Source organism: Pelobates fuscus, chromosome 1 (genome assembly GCF_036172605.1).
Source record: "Pelobates fuscus isolate aPelFus1 chromosome 1, aPelFus1.pri, whole genome shotgun sequence".
In the NCBI taxonomy this organism is placed as follows: Eukaryota; Metazoa; Chordata; class Amphibia; order Anura; family Pelobatidae; genus Pelobates; species Pelobates fuscus.
In genome coordinates, this window is record NC_086317.1 from 406,476,601 (window position 1) to 406,499,155 (window position 22,555).

Below are 22,555 nucleotides of genomic sequence, written 5' to 3' on the forward strand. Positions count from 1 at the left end.
TGTGTGCAGTTCTTGCGAGATAACGGGCTCATCTTGGTCAGACATGTTTGGTCTGATAATGTGTAAACAAATCACGGATTTATACAATTAGTAGGGGTCACCCACTTTATAAATAGTAACTTTAAATGCCGCAAGTATAGCAGTTAGTGGGTTGGCCACCAATTTACATTAAGTGGAATAAACCACAATTGATAATAATGATAATCACTGGAGTTGGGGGTCACCCAAATATTTTTGATAAAATAGATATATTGTCAAAGTGTAAAAGCAGAAATCATAAAATATATATGAGTGTTGTAACACTAATAGATTAAGGCCACTGCACAATTAGTTGGAAAATATGAGAGTAGCCACTGTAAATACTCAAGACCAGATCTCATATATTGTGATATAATATAGTGAATAAACACTTTTTTTTGTTTTGTTTTTTAAATATAATAGAAATTGGGGGTCACCCAAAAATAAATTGGAGCAGAGTATGCAATAAATTCAAACAGAATAATTCACACAGTATAAAGCATGAAGTGGTGGTCACCCACAAAAGCCCTCCTTTATTAGTAGTATGGCAGAAGTCTTTCAGTAGTTCTGTGACAGAAATAGAACATGGGCTAAAATAAATATAAGGCTCTAACCGAAAACACACAAAAAATACATTCTGAATAGTTCATTTAATAGTTACTTACTGGTCTGGTGATTCGTGAGGCAGTTTGAGCTGTTCGCGTAGTTGAACACAAATCCGAACGGACGAAACTAACCGTTGCAAAATGGCCGCCGTGTCTTTTTTGTGAGCAGACGCGGTGGAGGTAAGAAAAGGCGGGAAACCTAGCTGCGGCTATATGGGAAATAGAGTCCGCCCAAAGGAAACGATTTGTGGTTGGTCCGTGGTCTCTAAGAGTAACGTGGCCAGAGACAGTTAATTCGCTTTGACGAACTTCCTATTCCTGATTTGAGCAGAGGTCGTTAAAATGTGAAAACTGAATAATAATGAGGTAGCCTGTTAAAGGTGTACTAATTATGAAAATAGTTTAACTGACCATTAGTGTTCAGAGCTATGTGAAAACTTAAGTGGATAAAACACGTGAGAACATGTATGAAAAAGTAAATATAAGGAGTGTTGAATAGCACTATAAAAATATAGGCAACAATATATACAAATAAAATGTATAATTAGCCTATAGTAGAGCAATATAATTGGAATAGACTCACCTGGGAGGCAAGCAGCAAAGAAAGAGGAATTGGGAGGAGCTTGAGGACACTATTCTATGCTTGTACACTCTGATTGGTTAAATGTTTTTACATCATTAACTATTTCTTTGCTGCTGGGAGGTTGAGTAAAGAAAGAAACAAATATGAAGCCTCCTGTCTTGCCATAAAATTGTAATCCCTTTGTCGGTTACAGTTGATATAAGCAAATGCCAACAAAGGGAGTCAGGAGAACCTTGTCTAATTTCTTTAGGTTATTGAAACAAGAACATTGCATTTCCTCAAAGCAATACATTCTGATTCTAGATTAAATACATGTGGCACTGCCCATTTCATACAAACTCACTTATGTACATGTTTATTTTATATTAAAAGCACATTAGAATTATCTTACAATGTTTCCAGTCCTAATTCAAAGTTTGTAAACTACATTGTTGACTTAGAGCCTTCACAGCCTCATGAGATTTGTACCCCCACAATAATTAAATGACTACTAGCCCATAAACCTGCTGAAGTGCTTTATGTGAGGACATTTGAAAGGCTCTTGTAGAATAATGAAAAACAGCCTTGGAGGTTTGCTTCTGTTCGTTCCCCTGAGTTAATGGAAGTGGCAGACATGCTCTGAGTGTGTCCCATTTTTGTAAGCTCTTAAGCTAAACCTACAATAAACATTTATTTAAATGTATCTACTAAACATTTTTTTTTTAGTCATTTGCAGTGTGGAGTGCGCTTTTTTTTTGGGTTCCATTGGAAACCAACACTGGTTTAGATACCAGCAATGATTTACAATGGCAGACAATGTCAACAATAACATGTTTTTTTAACATTGCATTGAAGTCATTAGCATGTAATAAAATATTGTGGTTTCAATGTTCATTTTTATTTTATTCATTTTTTTGTATGTTCTCTCTAAAGAACCTATTTTTAAACCAACAATCTTCAAATACTTATTCCCTAAAAGCCACAGATTACAGTAAACCAAGCAACATGATTCTGCTTTGGGCTGTAATATACCCTACAATCTTTATGCTGATTTGCCATTTACGCCACATCAAGTCTTCTGTCTTTCTCAAATCTAAGGACTCTCAAAGGTCTCCTTTAAGTACTTCAATTCACTACATGCACTCAAGGAAAAAAAAAATTCACATCTTGTACATGTGCCTAACACTGCAAAAACACATCAAGTGTCACTGTGGCGTTCTTTTAAAAAACATCCAGTAAAGTGCAATGTGTACAATCAGTGCTCTTCAGCAATAACTCATCTATATGCCTGCCATATCTAAGACAGTGGCTTTATATTTGCCATAACACAGCAATATTTTAATATTTTGAACTGGGACTGAATACATTAAAAGTACCAAAAAGAAAACCACACTTAATTACTTTAGACAATTTCTATGCCTGCCATATCTAAGACAGAACCTTTATATTTGCCATAACAGCAATATTTTGAACTGTGACTGAATGCATTAAACAAAAGTTCCAAAAAAAAAAACCACACAAAAGAATTACATTAGACACATCATACCCTTTGAATCAGCTTTATTTGTCTAATTCTGTGTTATTTCAGTAATTTTATAGCACCTTGGCAATGTCCAGAATAATTCAGATACATGTATTTAACATTTAAAGCATGACCCTACTTCACAATTTTGAGTTAGGACAACGGAATAAACTAGAACAATGCAATGAAAAGAAAATAGTAAGCATGTTTACATTGTGTAGAGAGAGTGAATGTGTGTATATTGTAAAACATGTATGTTGTATACACATATAACCAAACACCAATATACACACAGGCACTCACACGCATGAAATGCCAAGGTAGGTTAGAAATGCCAGCTGGAGGATGTAAATATGATTGTAGCATAGCCTAAAGAGTAGGACTGTTGAGAATACAATACAGGTCAGGTTTAACAATCTGTTTAATAAGAGCCCAAAGGTCTATTACTATGTATGTGTATTTCAGGTAAACCAAGTTCAATATCAAATGTCAGATTAACAATATAAATCAAACTATTTTTTTTCTTGTTTTACTTTTATCACCCATATTCAGAGCACATTTAGAAAAGACAAAGCTGACATCTCTATGGTACCATAGTAAAGGAAGACTGAACAGCAGAAAGTACAAAAACAAAAAGCCACAATTCGGAAATCTGCACACTGGTGTGATAAAAAGAATATATGGATTTGATAATTACAAACAAAATTTTGTATAAAAACAAATGTTTCCATAACTTAGTGCATTTTTCCTCCACAGACAATGGTGTGTTGCACAAATGGACACTGTTTGCATATACGTTTGATTTGACTTTATTATTTTCCTTTTTTTTGCCCTGATGAAGTTTGCTGAAGTAACTATATGTGAATGAACTTCATAACTGATGAAAAAGATTATGCCCTGAACTTTGTATAATATATTAGAAGCGCACAAGCCTGGTTTAGAGCACACAAAGGAATGTAGTAACACACCATGTTAGATGCATTTCAGAAACTTGTAACTTTGTAGCGTATTCTAAAGTTTACATCCATACTGGCAGGAACACTAATCTGTAAAAGAGAACAAAATTGAAAGCACATTTACAAGCTTCCAGAAATTATGGCCTACATTAAAAAAAAATATATATGTAAGTTCTGGAACATGCTAATGAACATCTATTTATAGATTGGAAATATTGTGATTGCAATGTAAAACGTGAGCTGCAGTTTTAGCATGGGTGTCCAATTTCACTAGAAGCGGACTCAATGCTTCAATTACAGGATCACAAAAGAAACAGAATGGTAAATGATATCCGATTTTGCCTGAGGATATATTTGGAGAATAAGATAACTTTAGCAGCCAGCCTCGGCAGGCCGTGTGCTTCTCATGCAACATACTGCATTTGCAGACGTTTATACACTAATCTAAATGATTTCACAGCCTTAAGTATATTTTGATAGCCCCAAGTCACAAAAGAAATACCTACAGAGGCAAGTACACCTTGCACCAATAATTCAAATAAATACCTTAGTTATGGAAAGATGCTTATGTAGACAGAGCTTACGCTGAAAAAGCCAACACTTATTTTATAGGCATTTTCTATACAGGACTTTTAGTTTGCTGAAAAAGCTACACACAACTGTAAAACACAAGGCATCCTTCCCAATTCACATATCACCTTACATTATAGGATTTGTGTAAGTCACAATTAATGAAAATTTAATTTACATCTACAAAAAAAAAAAAATACAATGTACAACGGTTAGAAATACTCAAGTATTTTTTTTTCCAAAATGAAAATGGTTAATGCATTGCATCTGACATATTGACAGGGCCTATAATAAAATTTGATAAGTTAGTTTACACCTTTACCAAGCATTTGCCAGAGAAGTAGACTGTGTTTTATGGCAAAGCATAGCTGTACCTTTAAATTCACAGTAAGATGGCCTGAGCCACTGATGACCAGCCTTGGCATCCCAAAATGTTTGTAAACTACATTACTCTTGACGTTGAGCCTGCAAGGCATCATGGGAAATTAAAAACACAATTAAGTGTTCCAAGGAGAGCCATCACTGGTTTAGGTACCAGCAATGAGTCACAACGTACAATGCAGGCAATTGTCGACAAGAGCCTGTTTTTTAGTAAGGCAGTGAAGATGTCACCAAAATATCATAAAATGGAATATTAAAAGCACTACCGTACAAACGTGATCAAATTGCATTGACTGTTACAAAGAATGAACAGGTTGCAGGAAGTTGTGACACAAAGCAAATGTTTACTAAAAGGTGCAGATAGGGAAAAAAAAAAAAAAAAAAAAAATCCCCCAAACCATAACCCACAATGCTGTCACTAAACTTTGAACATTATGTTTGACCTTCATGAAGTTTGCCTTTACTCAGAGAGAGAGAGAGAGAAAAAAAAAAAGTTTTCAAAAATAAAACAATGTACATATTTGGGCATTGCGGTGTCTAAACTTGAATGGGTTAGAGGTGGGGGAAAATTAAAATAAAAAAATATTTGCATCAGCATATATACATATATAGCAATTTGCTTGTATGTCAACTGATACAGTATAAATCAGTTTACCATCATTTCAACGAAAGCCATTTGAAATCATAAGTCCGTTATGCATAGCCCTTTGTTAAACAAGACATACAGTTTGCATTTATAGATTATCAGCAATTAGGAGCATGAAAACCATGCATAACATGGGGGAAAATGGTTACATTAGTAAATAATCTGAAATAAAAGCCAATACATGGTTTACTGAATCACATGCTATTTAGTGAACCCTCTGACACCTTTTAAAGGCGTTATTTTTTCCTGACTTATAAAACAGCTTATCAAATCTGCAATAAAAGCTCAGGAAGAAATTTTCATACAGGTCATAAGACAAATCAATTGTCAAGTTTAGCAAAAAAATAGCATTACATTCAGTGTAATAATTAGTGACAAGACAGTATCTGGTCACATATACTTGACACTATGACCACATATCACAACCATGGTTTTTACTTAAAGGCCAAAATGGCATACATATAATACCAGTAAAGCCTTAAACAGATTAAAAAAAAAAATATTTTCCCCCAAGTTTAATTTTTTTTCGTTTTTATTTTTTTTTTAATTTTTTTTTCAGATCTACTTTTCAAAAAAATATTTTCTCTTACCCTCATTTTATACTGAGGGATTCCTAGATTTATCTCACAACCCTGAATCTGAAATCAGGAAGGTAATATCTGCAACTTAAAATGTTAAGTAAAACAAAACAAAAAACAAAAACAAAATATATATCCAGAGTCCCCAGAATTAAATGTTCTTGTATAACTGCAAGTGTCCAAAAAAAAAAAAAAAAAAAAAAAACTGATTAACAAAAACAAACAACCCAAATATATTGGAGATGAATTTAGGATTTCCATTTGTTATGCCCATTTTTTCTTTTTCTAAACGTAAATCCTTTCAGGTGCCAAACAATTCAGAAAGATAGTTGCTTCCATTGCAGACATCAGTCCAGTTTTAAGGTTTTAAATAAGCAGAAAGTCATTTTTTTACTTTTTTTACTTTGGTGATCTTGGTGGCACATATTGCTCCTTGCCATTACGTCGTGTTGCTCCCTGAGGTGAAGACCTGCGCCCAAACTGGCGTCTCTGTTCCCTGATTTTACCTGCACCACCTCTGGGTGTCCCATTGTTTCGATGCCCTGGAGAATCTTTTACCTTTCCTTCAAGCTTCTCATGGGGCTTTTCAAGACTCTTCTCAGGAGCAGAGGTTTCTTCATTTTTGGCAGTGGGTGCAATGTTTGAACGTAGTTCACGAAGTGGCTGGGCAGGAGCAGGCGTTTGCTCCTTTGGGGGTTTCTGACATACTTCTGCATAACTTAACTTCCTGGGCTCCTTGAGACATAAAAGTAATAGAGAAAAAAAAACAATTCAGTATAAATAAATATACAGATATACACACAGGAGGTTTGGGGGGGGGGGGGGGGGGAGAAAGTTCAACCTCTGAATTTTATGGTTTTACATATCAGGGCATGATCTATTACTTAGCAGGTCTTACAACTAAGTAAACAAAACCTCAGATGACCACAACCACATGACATAATACACAGTGTCATGATTGATTAAAAATAAAGCCAGCCTAAAATAGCCCAAGCTGCGACTAGCAAACATTTTTTCTTCCAGATTGGGTATTTTAGCCTCAATTTTCCTGTAATTCAGAGCTTGGTTAATCGTGCATGTCCAGATGCAATTCCTAGAGTTTGTGTGCCCAAAAGCCCTCAGATCTCATAATCTTGCAATCATTGGAGGAACTATGCAAACACAGCCTGAGCTGAAACAAAGGATAAAGAGAAATAGAAGAATTGAAGAAACAGGTGGAAGGAGAAGAAAGAAAACCAAGGTAGGAAGTGAAAGGCTCAGACTTATGACTGCAAGCCCCTTTTCCCTCTAAGCGCGATACTTGATCATCACAGGGCATTTAAGAAAATAAAGCTACATTATGTAGAAAATACAACCAGACACGGAGAAGCTAAGGTTGTGCTGCCCTATAGGATTAGGAGGAAATGAGCTAGATTGGGGACAATTTTTGTGGGGTTTAATAAACTCTCACAAGACAGGGAGTATTGAAAAAGACATCTACTCATGTGTTATGACCGCCACTCATACATTTAGCAAAAAACTTGCTTTCAACAGATCATGAAAGATTGTTGTAATTGGACCACTAACAAACTGTTTCATTGGAAGCTTAGGCTATGTGGGAAACAAAATAACTTTTTATGAGCACCCGGCATCTGCAGCACTCCCCACATTCTCCCTACCCGGGTCAACTACTGCTGTCAAAATGCACTGTCCCAGATGTGTAGCTAAGCAGTGCAACCAGATGTTGCAGTGTCCAGAGCAGGGGTAGGCAACCTTCAGCACTCCAGGTGTTGTGGACTACATCTCACATAATGGTGTAAAGCATCATGGTAGGTGTAGTCGAAAACATCTGAAGTGCGAAAGGTTGCCTACCCCGGCTCTAGAGTGAAACATTTAGATGGAAAGAATTGCATTGTTAAAGTGGATTGTGGTTTTGGCTGAATGCATGCGTTGTGTTATAAACAGCAAAGGTATCATACACTGTAAATTAGTGATAGACCGATAATCGAGACGGCCGATATTCCGGATTTTGGCAAATATAGGTACCGGCCACTATTGATATTGCAGATAATGTGAGAGGCGGCAATGGCCCAGCGGACGCAGGGCCCGCGCGTCCATAAGGCGGCAGTCTTAGGGCGCACCAGCTCAGGGCCACACACAAAAAAAAAACCATCATAAAAAAAAAAAATAGAGAGACCGGCAGGAAGACAGCGCTCCCTCCTACCAGTCACTTAGTGTAGCATGGTTGAGCAGAGCAGACCACGGTACAGGAGCTTTAGTTTCCTGTACCCGGCTGGACTGACAGGAAGTATTAACTGAGAGAGACCCTTCCAGGTTTGGGGGAGGTGGGGTCGAGGGGGAGAAGAGAGAGGGGATACACACTAAAGTAAGGGGACCACTAAGGGACAGGGAATGGAGGGGAAAGGAACACTAATGGACAGGGAAGGGAGGGGAATACTAAATATTCTTGAAAACAAAATATCTGACTGGCATGTAAATGTTGTGCCTTTACCACTTAATATAAAAAGATCTGCAAACAAAAAAAAAATAAATTGTAAACATTTTCAGTAAACAGTAGATTTGTGTAGAAATGGTTTCTTTTTTGAAAACTGTTAATGCACAGAATATATCGGTATCAGTAATTTATTGGCTACCGGCCTAAAAGTTCAGATTACCAGTATCAATATCGGCTCAAAAAACCCCAAAACAAAATAAAACCAATATTGGTCGATCCTTACTGGAAATATTAAATTAATAACCGAAAATGAAGTTGCTTACCTGTGCATTTAATGCAGGTGAGACACAAACTGTAGACGCTGCTGTGTTCGATTTAGTTGGTTTTACTGAAGTAGGAGTAGATACAGGTAACACTGCAGAGGTTTGGCTTGCAACATCCTTATGACATGATATTTCTGTAGGTTTCTTGTCATGTAGAACTGTGCTGCTGTTTATAAAGTTAATTTAAAAAGTTCATTTTTCTTCAATAAAAATATATGTAAAAATAAATACCATCTCAATATATTCACACGTTTTGTTTTCCAATAAATGAAAAAATATATTTGCCCTGATAATGAAACTGACAAAATGACCAGAAAAGCAAAATCTGTAAAGTCCTCAGATCTCATAATCTTTGCTTTCATTGGAGGGGCAACACAAAATGTCTGAGCAGAAACAGAAAAGATAAAAGGATAGATTAAAAGTATGAACCAGTAGAAGAGTGGAAGTAGTAAAAAAAAAAAAAAAAAAACTGAAGCAGAAAAAGAAAAGCTCAGACTTATGATTGCAAGTCCCTTTTCCCTCTAAGCGCGATACTTGATCATCACAGGACAAAATTTCAAACTAATATAGAGGAGAAAAGAATGAGGGAGCCATGTCTGGACAGTTTTTAGTTATTCATCCTCAAACACTATTGCATTACTTATCTTCTTCTTCCTGCAGTTTGTTCATTATTAAAAACAAACAAAAAACAAGAGTAACAGCTGTTCTTACCTGGGAGTGGGAATAGGAGTTTCCTCTGTTGTAAGGGGTGTTGTACATCTTACAGGCTGCTGAATCGTGATTTTAGATGGTTCTTCCTGAGCATGTGTTAAATTTACAGGCAAATCTTTATTTTCCTATGGGCACAAAAACAGAATGAACATTTTGCGCACTACAGCTCAAGAAGCTCATCTCCTCATGCAAATACATTGCAGGAACGAGAGTGATGGATGAACTGGACATAAAAAAAAAAAAAAAAAAAAAAGAGCAAATAGGACAGCGGTTTTGTCTTAAAGCATAGAAAGGAAAAAATAAAAAATAAATCTAAGAAAATATATAACTTTCTTGGGAGGAGGGCGGGGATCTTGTTTGTTTATTGCATCAATATTTGCATTTATTACAATGTTTGCGCTCTTTCCTAAGCATTTTTGCCACTACCCCCAACATTTGAGACATAAATTAACTCCTGCCCTATACATACACAGCAAGCAAATGCCCTCAGATCTCATAATCTTTGCAATCATTGGAAGGACAATACAGACATAGCCAGAGTAGAAACAGAAAGAATAAAGAGAAATTGGGAAAGAAGAAATGAGCAAAAATAACAGTCAGAAAGTGAGAATCTCAGAAGTATGACTGCAAGTCCTTTTCCCTCCAAGCGCGATACTTGATCATCACAGGGCATTTAAGAAAGTAAAAAAAAAAAAAAAACACACCCACCCCCACACACACCACTAACCATTTAAGAGTGAACATTTTTGGCAAATCACCCCTTGTTAGTTAGTGTGTCATGGATCCTTCAGACTTGCAGTAGCAAGTAATTGTTGAGACCTGGCTAGTTGTTCCAAACCTTTAGTGTACTATTAGAAGATGCAAGGGTGCATGTTAAATGGACACAAACATTGGGGAGTTGCTCAGTTAACAGAGGTATGGGATTTTCTTACATTTTAATTTTGAACAAAAGGGGTCTGAGTAACCTAAAATAAAAAAATCAACCTACCAAAACAAAAATAAAAAGTTACCTTTTCTTTCCAGCGCAGCTCATAGAGGACAACTTGGGATATGGAAAAAAAAAACCCAAAAAAAAACAAACGCATTTTTGAGAGTGCTGCACTCCAACCGAATGATCTCTATGAGAAGCATTCAGAGGTGATGGTGTTTGAGAACACTGAGACTTTTCCCACAGTGGAAGCGCCTATAGTGGCTGTCAGGAAGACAGCCACTAGGAGTGTTTAGCAGATCTAGCATTGTTTCTATTGGGGGATAAACAGCAATGTTTTACTATGCAGGGCTAAAATGACAGGAACACTGTCTACCAGACAGCCACTAGAGGGCTTGCTGAATTGAAACAGACTTTTGGTCCGTTATCTGAAGCTGGACGTCGTCCTCACGCTCTGCATGAGGACCTCCGTCATCAGATTTTTTTCCCCATAGAAAAGCATTGATTCAATGCTTTCCGATGGAGGGGTCTAATGAGCGCAGCAAAAGACTATATAGCAGCTTAACAGAAGCATTAACGCCATATTGTAAAAGTGTGATGCCACTAACTCGAGAAACTTGGACCAATAGTAGATACACAAATATAAAAAACTTACTTTTTCTTTGCAAATTCCTTTGACAACATCAGCCATTCTGCTTTCAAGGACAGGCTCTCCTGGTGTGCTAGCTATACTTCCAGGCAAAGGAGGGAAGTTAGAGGCTAATAAGTCAAACTTTGGTGCTGGGGTTATTTCTTCCATTGTTGTTAAGGGTCGCTGGAATACAACAGATCACGATGGTTAAAATAGTAAGCCAAATTAACTTCTTAAGCTGCTTAATGGCATTTATTACCCTCAGATCTCATAATCTTGCGATCATTGAGAAGATCAAGCAGACAAGGTCTGAACGAGATTACAGCAAGAAAAGAAAGTTCAAGATAGAAATAAGAAGAAAAAAGAAAACCAGGTTAAAGACAGGTCCAGACACCTGAATGCTGACCCTGTTCCCTCTAAGCGCGATACTTGATCATCACTGGGTACTGGGAGAGATACATTACAAACGGATGCTCAGTTGCTTAGCTATGATCATTTGTAACCAACAGATGAAATGCATTAACGGTACTAAATCATATTCTTAACCCCTTTCAAAAAGAAGTACATTACAACTGTAGCAAACTGAAAACCTGCGTACCGAAATCCGATCATCTTCCCTTCGTCTTCTACCACGAAAAACATTTTTCCTAAAAAAAAACAAAAAAAAAAAAAACACACACATTACACACCCACTGCCATTTATGAAATTCTCAAAAAAGGACAGCAACTTAAACTACAGCAGAAACTTATTTTGCTACCACATATCAAAAAATCAACACATGCAAGAATATACAATATTAGCCATTCTTAAACACTTTATCTTAATGAGGTCTCTCAATCTGTAGTTTCCAGTGAACATGTCTTATCAAGATTTCCATTTGCAAACGTGTCAAATAAATAAAAAAAAACACACAAAAAAAAACACTTGATAACGGTACCCCCCCCCCCCCTAAATCCTCCTTTCTTTGCTCTTTTACACAAGGTTTTAGTCCTTCATGCAAATTGTTTATTTCAACGTTATTGTTAGTGTGTTCTCAAGTTATCTTTGCTAATATTCTAATGTAGTTATTTGCAGCGCATACCTTCCCCGAATAGCTCCATCTATACCATTCTGTTCTATTGGTGATGACTGTGCCTCCTTTGGAGAAAAAACATGATCTTGGTGTCCTAATGTGGTATTTCGTTCAGATGGGAAAGCCCTGGTGTTGAGTCTATTTATAGGTACATCTGTTAAAGGTACTGGAGTTGGTGTACTATTCTCCGTCGTCCGTTCCGAGGCATTTGTGGATGTTCGAAACTGAGGCTTAACACTAAGAAAAACGATATACTGCAGATTAGAAAACAAGCAAGATTTGTTTATACTGCAATAAATATGTTGTTACATATTAGATATTTTGTAAAGATTCTGTCCAACATATTACGTTTTGTCATTGACGTGTCCTATCTACAAGTTGTACAACTTTCAACTCAAATTTGACACACATAAAATGGACACAGGCCCTCAGATCTCATAATCTTGCAATCATAGGGAAGGCCACACATTTCATACTCTGGTGCAAGGGATTAAATGGTTCCAATGCCAGAACACAATTTATAACATCACTGGGTCTGACATGGAAAAATTTAAAACAAAAATGCAATAAACACAGTATTTTAGTGCTAGCCCACTTGCCCATCAAGCACGATCTCTCATCACTGGGCCACTAATCAGTGCTGCAATTTTTACTATATTAAGTATAAATAATAAGGAAGTTAAGTCTATAGCATGACTGCACATTTGTCAAAACCATTACAGTGATGGAAAGTCATTGGATCACCCTGTTTCAACATTATGACAGTCCAGAAACTTTTCCAATGAAGATCCTTATGTACAGTAGGTTTTAGGGCATGTTCAGTTTACAAAAGTGAACAGAGTTTCTGACTTTTTGTTACACTTAACTAAATCTCAATAGCAAATAAAAAGAAGAAATCCACAGAGGGTAAATGTATACATGTGAGAAATTAAGACTCAGTAAATCCCATCTTTATGAGCCTAAAGTTGGCTCAAACTTGGCACGTAACAAATCCTCTCTGATATTCCTCCCATTTAGGCACTTTGAACAGAAATCACACTACTGTAAGGATGTGGATGGTGGAAAGGGTGTGATTTCTGTTCAGAGTTCCTAATCGGGAGGAATTCCAGAGAGGATGTGTTATTACAGTAAACACCAGTGAGCACCGTTTACACTTCTAAAGTGCTTAAAATGTGTTAAATAAAAATAAGCACTTCAGATGAGGTTTGCTACACTAGGCTATGTTTAAGCAAACAATCTTAGACCACGATGAGGTGAGTTACCTAATTGAGAGTCTTAAATATATCACACATTAACACTATGAATGGTTTTCTTCATATTAGGTTTTAGGATGGAGATTCAGTTAAGAAGCATCGCAATATACAGTGAGGTAAACATAACCAATTTGAGTGCTTTCACCTATTTGTATTGCTTGTGTATGATTATGAGAAGCAGTGTGACAAACCAGCACTGTTCATAGAAATGCCCTCGTCACTTCTAATTTTACACTTTGGGAATATGTGCCAATACACATGTTGACACTTACCTCCCCTGACGGAGGAAATTATTTTCTCACTGTTAACTGCTAGATTGGGTAGCTCTGAAAGCAGTAACAGCAACTGTAGGCACAAGGGCAACCAACCACCAGGAAGGTGGATTTAAATGAAAGTTAGGTTCTTATTGCACACAAGAGTTCGCCACAGTCCAAGCTCCTTTGTCACCTTGGCAACCAGTCTGATCAAGGCAAATTGGCTGACAGTGCCCAGGAGGAGGGACAAAGTGGGAGATATAAACCCTCACTTGGATTTCTATGAATACAGACGGATTACTGTGACCCTGAGGAAGTCCATGCATATGGAAGAAACACGTAGGGTTTAATATTGTATTATATCATTTTTTTTTCCCAATTCTTTATTTTTGCAGTGCGTATAGTGGTTACAGGCATACACATGGTACCCCAAAGGCATTCCATATGCTGATATCTAGACATTAGTTGCAGTGGGGGGTAGATAGACAATGTATTTTTTTTTTTAGTTACGTAAAGATAACAAGTTAATAGGTGTCGCTTTATGGTATAACATGCTAGGTTAAAATTGCGTTTAACTCAACTAGTTGCACATTAGATTGTAGTTATATTGCCATGACAGTAATCTAAGACAATCCAAGACATAGAGGTTGCTTAGCAAATTAAACAAGATGAGCATCTAGATGAAGCTCTACCAGACAGTACATAGTTGTAGAAATCAACAGTGCATGCAATTTACCATGAGAGACATATCTCTTTCACCCAAGCAGTGGTTAGTAGGCACACAGTAATTGAAAACATCAATAGGAGGCACATAATGATTAGAGGCATACTGTAAATATTTGCACACATCTTGCCCGGAGGTTTTCAGGTGTCTGGTCTGTAAGTGCATGGAATGTCTCTGTGCTTTACCTCTGTGGCATGTTGGTGGTACCTCAGCTTTTTTCCAGTTCACAGGTCTGTGAATGCTCATGTCCTAATGGGTGTTTGGGAAGGTTGGCTGCATAGCAACCTTTGGTGTTCGTGAGGAAGCCGGCCGCCCGCCTGCCTGCCCACAAGTCATCCTATTCCTGAGAGGGGGTAACTGTGGCGGCAGCGTCGGGTAGGTCTGGGTGTCGGCAGACAGCCAGGGGTATACAGGGGCAACCCTCTAGCTCCAGGCTTTTTGTGGGGCCAGCATCAGATCACCACAGACCCTGGGGCATGTTGAGGCCGGGTCCCTCCCTGATGGGGTAGATCTGAAGGCTGCGACGGAGTTGCGCCACCTGCGGCGCCCAGGCCTCCGCCTGTATGGGAGATGCTTTGGGGCTTTGCCCTTCAGGGCCCGCGGCCCGGATGGGCTTGTGAGAGGAGTAGCAGTCTGCGTTTTCGGGTTTTTGCCCAAGGGCTTCCCGGGTCCTCTCCAGCAGTCGCTCCCTTGATTTCTCTGTGTGCTCCCGCTTGCCTGCATTCGTGTCCTTGCAGCAGCTTGGCGTGCTTCCACCTTTGCCCAGAAGTTTGCAAACAGTTTGTTCAAGCGAGTATCTAGTGGTTCGCAGGTGGAGTGTTGGGACTCTGGTGCCGCATGGCTCTTATCAGGCTGTGCGTCCGCCATTTTAGTGCAGCTATTGGTCTGCTGGATTAGTGTACGGTTTAGGCTGTTGCCATCTGTTGCTTTCCGTGTAGGCTCACTGGTTTCGATTATTGGGACCGGGGGTAAGCCCAATACTTCGGGTGCTGCTTGCTTTGGTGGGATGGGAGAGCGGCCGTCTCTCCTCTGCCCTGCGTGGTGTAGGCCCCGAGTCTCTGAACCGGTAGCCCAGCTGGCTGAGTGTGTGAGGTATCCACCCGTTCCTCAGCATTTGGGTTGCAATGTGAGGTAAGTAGGGGTTCAGGATTGAGCGGGGATCCCTCGTTTTTTGCCAAAAATCAGGTCCAGGCTCGGGAGCTCACAGATATTGTGTTTGTTCAGCTCCCCGGTCAGGCTCCACCCCATTATATCATTTTTTTTTATTTGTTTAATATTAGAAGTGTTTGAATAGATCACCATTTTTTTATTTGTATGCTGTTCGGACTGAGGATCCTGTCCTGAGGGAGGACCCAGTGGTTATGGTGATATGTCTATTCTTTTAGCTATCTTGTAAGTAGATTCAATAAACTTAATTTTAGATATAAGAAGACCTACTCTATGTGTCCATTCTTCTCTCTCCCTATGCATGGTTTAGAGCAAGAAGAGGGAAGAAATACCATATTGAAGGAGCTTAAGGCCTTTTATCATTCATTTTTCTGTGAGTGCAACATTGAATAGCCTTTAAGAACCCACCTGATTTTATTACACTATTAGTTTTTTGTTGTTGTAGATATTCGTGTGTGTGTATATATGATCAGGTTGTGGTACACACTGCACCTAAGCAGCGCTCACGATTGTGTGTGGGGGATTTGTAATGATTTTTTTTGTCTGTCCGGATGAGAATTTATATTTTAATACAAAACATTGACATACTAAGTTTTAATTGGAAAGTCCCAGGAGGGCTGACCACCTTTTGAAGATTTAGAAATATACCCATCCACCTGCTCCCTAGCCTATGAAGCTTTCATCTACAGTTTTGATAAGAAAGGTTTGCAAGTATCAAACATCCCAAAGCATGCTTATGAACTTTAGTTTTATAGAAGTAATGCTTAATGCTAATGTTGAATATGATCTCCCTCCCCACACCGGTTGCAATTTCTTCAAATATAAATGTCATGTTTTAATGACTTAAGCTTTAATAAGATACTGCTGTAATGGGAAGAACTTTGTGCCTGTCAGCAAAGGATTTCAGGAAATCCTGCACAGGAAGTGCTTTCAAGTTATTTGGACACATACCTACACTAAACAAAAGCCATGAGAAGCCTGTACCAGTATATAGACGTCTCTTGACTGAGCGACACTAAAGTGTGAACATCTTCACATATTTAACAGATATTAAATGTTGCCACTTTTAATTCATAGTACTGGTTGGATTGCAACAATTGCAGTGGTAGAGATAGTTAAAGATGTATTCTAGCTGATAAAACAGAAATTAGACAAGCTCTAAAAAGACACTGGAAGAAAAAAAATAATAAAAGAACAAAAGCAAAAAAAGAGATCCAACCGATTAAATAGAAATTGCACACATTCAGAACACTAGTTAAAAAGTGCTGGCACAGTAAGCTACACACAGCAGCAAGTTCTACCCACGCCAGCAGAAATTAATGCAGACACTGGGAATTAGAGCACCGCTAGCGCTGTGCCTGGGATAGGATATTTTAACTATGCCTTTAACCTTGCATGACCTTATAACTTACCCAGTCATTAACAACGAACATCTAAAGCAACAATTCCAGAAAGCTTTTACCATACAATTTTGCACAATGGCATGAATACTACCCTAAGTACCCTACGTTTCTACCCCACTCCCTCTAGCATGCACACTCATTGAGCAGGGCCCTCAATCCCTCTGTTCCTGTGCATCAAACTTGTCTGGTTACAATTACATGTTAGTCCGCCCATTGTACAGTGCTACGGAACTTGTTGGCGCTTTAGTAATAGTAACTGCTAAAAACTCATTCCTTTTGTTGAGAGAATTGAGAGTTTAAACCTCCATTTGTAGATATATAGCAAGTTCTTACAAACACCACAGGACGCAGAAACGGTTTCCTCAAACTCAAATAGTAACTTATCAAAAAGGAAGGAAATGCCAAAAAGATGTGTTCATAAAAACAAATTCATAATTCATTACTGAAATGCAACCACACATATATTGCCGAGTGATTGCCATAAAGGAAGGGAGTTGAGACAGACTTACCGGTTTCTATGGAATGGTCGACCTATACTTAAAGATCCAGCTCCTGATTTGTAAGATCCTGATGAATTAAAACCATTCACAAACCCACTGTTGGGGAATGGTGCCTGCAGGAAGGGGAAAAAAATAAATAAATAATCCCAAAACATTCAGGCTTTGTACATTAAACAGAAATACTAAACATTCATAACCGCTATTGTCTGCAAGCTTCTAGAATTGCTGTTTTGCCGACTACTTTTCACAATTGGCAGGCTGATAAGAGTACTCATAGTCCAAAACAGACAATGTGTCAAAGGGTAGCCATCACTGCACAAGAACGTTTGCTTTGACAATTTATTTTCAGGTTTTAAAGATGACAGTAGTAAAGTAAAGTATTAACCCCATCCACACCCTCACCCTCCAAAAAAAACCTTAAAACAGGTTGTAGTACAAAAGTACAGCAGCAAAAGCACTATATCAATCTTAAAGAGAATAAATCTCATACTGTGAATGAGTTCAACACCTAACAGAATAAGGTGTGGCCAGAGGACAATGCCTTAACCTATAAACCAAAGGAGGGGTAGTGCATTGGACTTTTGCCTCAATATTACAGTGTTTCCAGGGAGATGTGAAGGCATGTAATTATCAAGACTAGCACTGGTAGCGAATCACACAACTCTAGCTCTAAGGACAAACATTGATGATGGGAGCTTTGGCAATGCCAATCCACAACCTTTAAAAAGGGTGAGGCTTGAAAATATATAACTAGGGAGGCACTGCACAGTTAAAGCAAGGATGCATGGGAGTCATATTTGTATATGATTTTCACATTAGAACAGAAGACATTTGAAGAAGGGACACGAACATACATAACTGAATGACATTTCAGAACTTTGAGTACTATACTTTAATAATTGCAGTACTGTGACGATATACGTACTACACTGCGTTATAATAAGGGGCAGTGTAGCTGCATAGAAGCCAGAGGCAAGCATAGACCTGTTTGCAGTGCCTTTCCTTGATAAAGAGACTAAATTGCTTGTGCTAGTAAACATAAGACATTTCCCCCATGACTAAGCACGTTGTCACACACTGCAGAGAAACCAATTTCTCTCATACCCACTCTGTCAATTTGCATCTATGCAAAAGGACTGAAAATGCTCAGCACCTCCTACAGCCTAAAGTAACTTATAGGCCATTTTAGCAGATAAATATGAGAGGAGAGGAAAAAAAGGGAATCATGCTCTTTAACATAAAATAATTAAATGTTAATCTGTTGCAATTTCCTATAGATATGGCTTACCACAAACAAGGCACAAATTAAGCCCAATACACAAATGCAAGCACGTCCATCTGTGCAATTGAGATAGCGGAGCAACAAACATACATTTTGGTTTTCAGGCTAGTAAGTGAGATGCAACAGCAGTCTCTTTCAGCTTTCGGGCTAGTCAATAAAATAAGGCAGAAATCCCTCTTAGTAATAAACATGAGGGTCCAAGCCTGAGCTGCCCTTTGGACTTCAGAAGACAACGAGAACAATGCAAAATACAGTGCATGAACACCAAGAAAAGAAAAGATGAAGCTGGGGAACAGACAAAACCACATTTATGCAGGCATTTCGAAATCCAATCCTTCATCTATAGTGTTTAGCTATTCTTGGGGTTTCAGCAAAATGTTTTACATAAGGTTGATCATGAAACAAGATATTTGAATCCACATCTTTGACACAGACTAATCCGAGTAAATTCATAAAAAAAATATTTACAATGCTACAGAAGTTTAAAGGTCATATACAATGGAATTTCCAGAATACTTGATTCTTCTCTACTCCTATATCTCGGTTGGAAAATGATATAGCAAGCAAGGTTGTTTAAAATGGAAAGACAAATTACAAAAAAAAAAAAAAATTGGAGTTGTCTGTAAACAAGGGACTGCTAGTTTTTAGCACTGCTCAAACATTGGTAATTACTCATAGAAAGAGTAGTCCATAACTTGAGAACCAAAGAAATCCAAAAACATTCTTTAATATATATGGAGCAACATTCCTTTTTCTTTCCTCCATCATTTTTCCCCACTAGCTCTTTTCACTTTCACACTGTGTTTTCGTCAAAAGATGTTGGCAGTTAAGTCAGTGTACATTATGCCCTTTCTCTGGACCTGATTACTCTAATGCTACTCTTAATTTTTGTCTTACAAGTGATTGTCCCTGTAAGGGACAGTTTGTACTCATTGAAAACATAAGACTGTAACAAAATAAAACACTTACCAGTGGTGTTTCAAAGTAAGGTGCTGGGTTTGGAGACCATGTCTGAGGCACAATGTTATAAATGGAGTACTGTTGATGTGGACTATATACAGGCTGCATAAACAGTGGAGAGGCAAACTGTGCTTGTGTCTGAACTGGTTGAGAGTACACGCTGGAATCCACTGCTCGATATCCATTCTTTGCGAAGAATGTGTTGATGGCTTTTATCCTCGCCTGTTGAGAACATAAGCACCAGTTTTAGACTGCTATCAAACATTCATACTTTCAAATGTGTCTAATTGGAGAACTGACTGGCCTGTTAAAAACTACAAGGACGTATCCAGACAGCTATCTTTCAGTTACAAGAACTACCGAGAGTGTAATACAAGCTGCAATCTTCTCAAGTTAAAGCAGTTATGCGAAGGCTAAAAGCACGTGCTTTATCTGCTGTTAGAATGAAAGTAGAAGCAGCAGGCAATACACTCATATGCCTCACAGTACTCTAAGCACAATAGCCTATGCTATGAGAAACGATTCCTATACTGTTGAGAGAGCTTTTACATTAAAGAATTGCCAATTCTACAAATATATTTACTTACAATTTTAAATGATAAAAAATAAATATGTCTGATAATAATGGAAAATAAAATAAAAACCAAGGTAATAATTCAAGATGCAGGGTAGCAAGGGCTCTGAAAATATGAACTTATTTACAACAATCTGTTGCAACATGATCCTTTTTGACAGCATCCACTCAAAGCGGGTGTCATGATAAAAAAGTTACATTAAAAATAAAAAACCTTACCATGATTGGCTTGTCCTGAAATGTTTTAACTTCTTCTCGTAGATATCTGAAAGCCTGAAGAAGAAATAGTTTTAAAACGCATAACTTTTAAAAGACCCAGCTGATTTAATTCTGATGGCATGTTTTGATGCCTACTTATTTTTATTTTGTAAGAAAGAAAAAAAAAAAAAAAAAAAAAACATTTACGTGTGTTCCACGTTCAGTATTACTTTAGTGAACAATTTATAATCATGTTGTGCTGGAATTTGTTACATTTAAATAGTTTAGTTAAGATTTTTCTAGTCTGTTGGCAAAAGGTGCATATACATTGGGTCCACCCTAGATGCTAAATGTGCACATATCACCTTAAAGGAACACTCCAAGCACCATAACTACTACACTCTAGACTGTAAGCCCGTTTGAGCAGGGTCCTCTTCAACCTATTGTTCCTGGAAAGTTTTGTAGTAGTATAATTTGTTAAATCCCTAAATCCACCTCTTACAATATTGTACAGCGCAAAGAAATAGGTTGACGGTATATAAATGACAATAATTACAGTCAAAGAAGGAAATCTAGACTTTTAGCCTAACAGAGAAAAGAGAGATAGATATAGATATATATCTGCAGTGAATTGTGTAAATAGCTACACTACTTACAATAACTATGTGGAAGGTAAAAGGGAATATCCACACACCATAATAGATGGAGTGAGCACAGTTAAAGATACCTAAAGTGTCCCTTAAATCTGAAAATTCCTCTAAAACATTCCCTTTCATTTACAGAGCTGAGATTACAGACTTACACAAATCCACAACCATCAAGCCTTAAACATAAACCAGCCTTTAAACTATCCCAGGAAAAAATTAAATTGGTCTCACCTGTTGCGCATCAGTATCAGACTGGAATGTAACATACCAGTTGTTATTATGAGCAAATTCGCAACTTATTACTTTGGGACAATTTTCATTATTAAATAGTGCTTTAACCTCCTGAAACAAAAACATAATTGGTTAATTCAATTATTTTTTTTGTCAATGGGAATGTAAAACTTTTCTGAGCAAAGCATGAACTATCCTGCACAACACAATATTTTGTGCTCCTAAAACATCATAATATAGAAATAAACTAATCATTAGATGATGGTGAATGATAAGCACCCATCTTTCTTCATGTCACCCAAACCAATTTCAAGGCTAGGATAAAATTTAAAGAGCATCAGCTTGTATAGGAGAGTATTTGAAACACAAAGGCCACCCACAGGTTTTTCAAGCAGAGATGGGCTGCCATAGTGTCCAGCTGTGACATTGTAACGCTACATGTTATCATTTAATATATCTTCCACACCTTTCTGAGGAGCACTTGTATATACACGGATATAGTGTGTAATCAGGTAAATCATTTATAAAACTGCAGCAGCTGTGTGTGTGTGTGTGTGTGTGTATGTGTGTGTATAACACCAAGTTGCTACATTTGCATTGCAAAAATAAAAGACACAATCACAGAAAAAAATGAACAAAATTGAGAAATACCTCCACAGGAGTAGTTTCAGGGATCTCACGAAGGATGATGATACATCGTTTGTGATTTGGTCTCACTTTCTCGCCTTTTTCATCAACCTGCACCACAGGAGTAGCTAAAAAATTAAATAGGATGAATGTAATTTTTAACCAGTATAAACAAATGTACACTTCTCTCATACACACACACACACGTGTCTATATGTATTTATAGCATTCACAAATCAGATACATTAGACGGTTACATTTAATATAAAAAAAAAAAAAATGCATCAACTTTATATTAAATGATAAAAATTTCAAATCCCTGATACCAATAATGAAACCCCCCCCAAAAATAACCAAGGCACTACATTGTGGGTAACGCACATAATAATCTATATATATATATATATATATATATATATATATAGATATATATATATATATATATATATATATATATACACACACACACACACACACACATATATACACACACACACACACATATATACACACACACACATATATATTATACACACACACACATATATATTATACACACATACACACTAGATTGGTAACTGTGGTGATATCCACAAATGTGCAAAATATCCAATTTATAATTGAGGTAACAAGTTACAACATATACAGGCATATATAAAAAGCGGGAGCCTGGAGTTGTGTTAGGAACTAGACCTCTAACCAGTAACCATATCTTGATCAGCAGCAGCACGTACCTCATCCTCCACTTCAAAGTTTTCAGATCACTTTTCTGAACCAATTAATTAAGTGAGCCCTCT

At 37.5% G+C, this 22,555-nt stretch overlaps 1 protein-coding gene across 2 annotated transcripts in view; it reads right to left on the reverse strand.

The window, feature by feature from the left end:
• Positions 1-5,774: 5,774 nt before the first annotated feature.
• The window catches only part of LARP4 (La ribonucleoprotein 4), a 31,512-nt gene continuing 14,731 nt past the window's right edge, over positions 5,775-22,555 (reverse strand). For both annotated transcript variants that reach the window (XM_063428143.1, XM_063428150.1), the window contains exons 6-16: positions 21,783-21,886; positions 21,132-21,242; positions 20,275-20,328; positions 19,491-19,703; positions 17,249-17,352; positions 11,948-12,175; positions 11,464-11,512; positions 10,890-11,048; positions 9,307-9,431; positions 8,596-8,761; positions 5,775-6,573 (exon numbers count right to left, since the gene is read on the reverse strand). In XM_063428143.1, the coding sequence (XP_063284213.1) occupies positions 6,238-6,573; positions 8,596-8,761; positions 9,307-9,431; positions 10,890-11,048; positions 11,464-11,512; positions 11,948-12,175; positions 17,249-17,352; positions 19,491-19,703; positions 20,275-20,328; positions 21,132-21,242; positions 21,783-21,886 (1,649 nt within the window). In that variant the 3' untranslated portion in view covers positions 5,775-6,237. The remainder of the gene's footprint in view (positions 6,574-8,595; positions 8,762-9,306; positions 9,432-10,889; positions 11,049-11,463; positions 11,513-11,947; positions 12,176-17,248; positions 17,353-19,490; positions 19,704-20,274; positions 20,329-21,131; positions 21,243-21,782; positions 21,887-22,555) is intronic.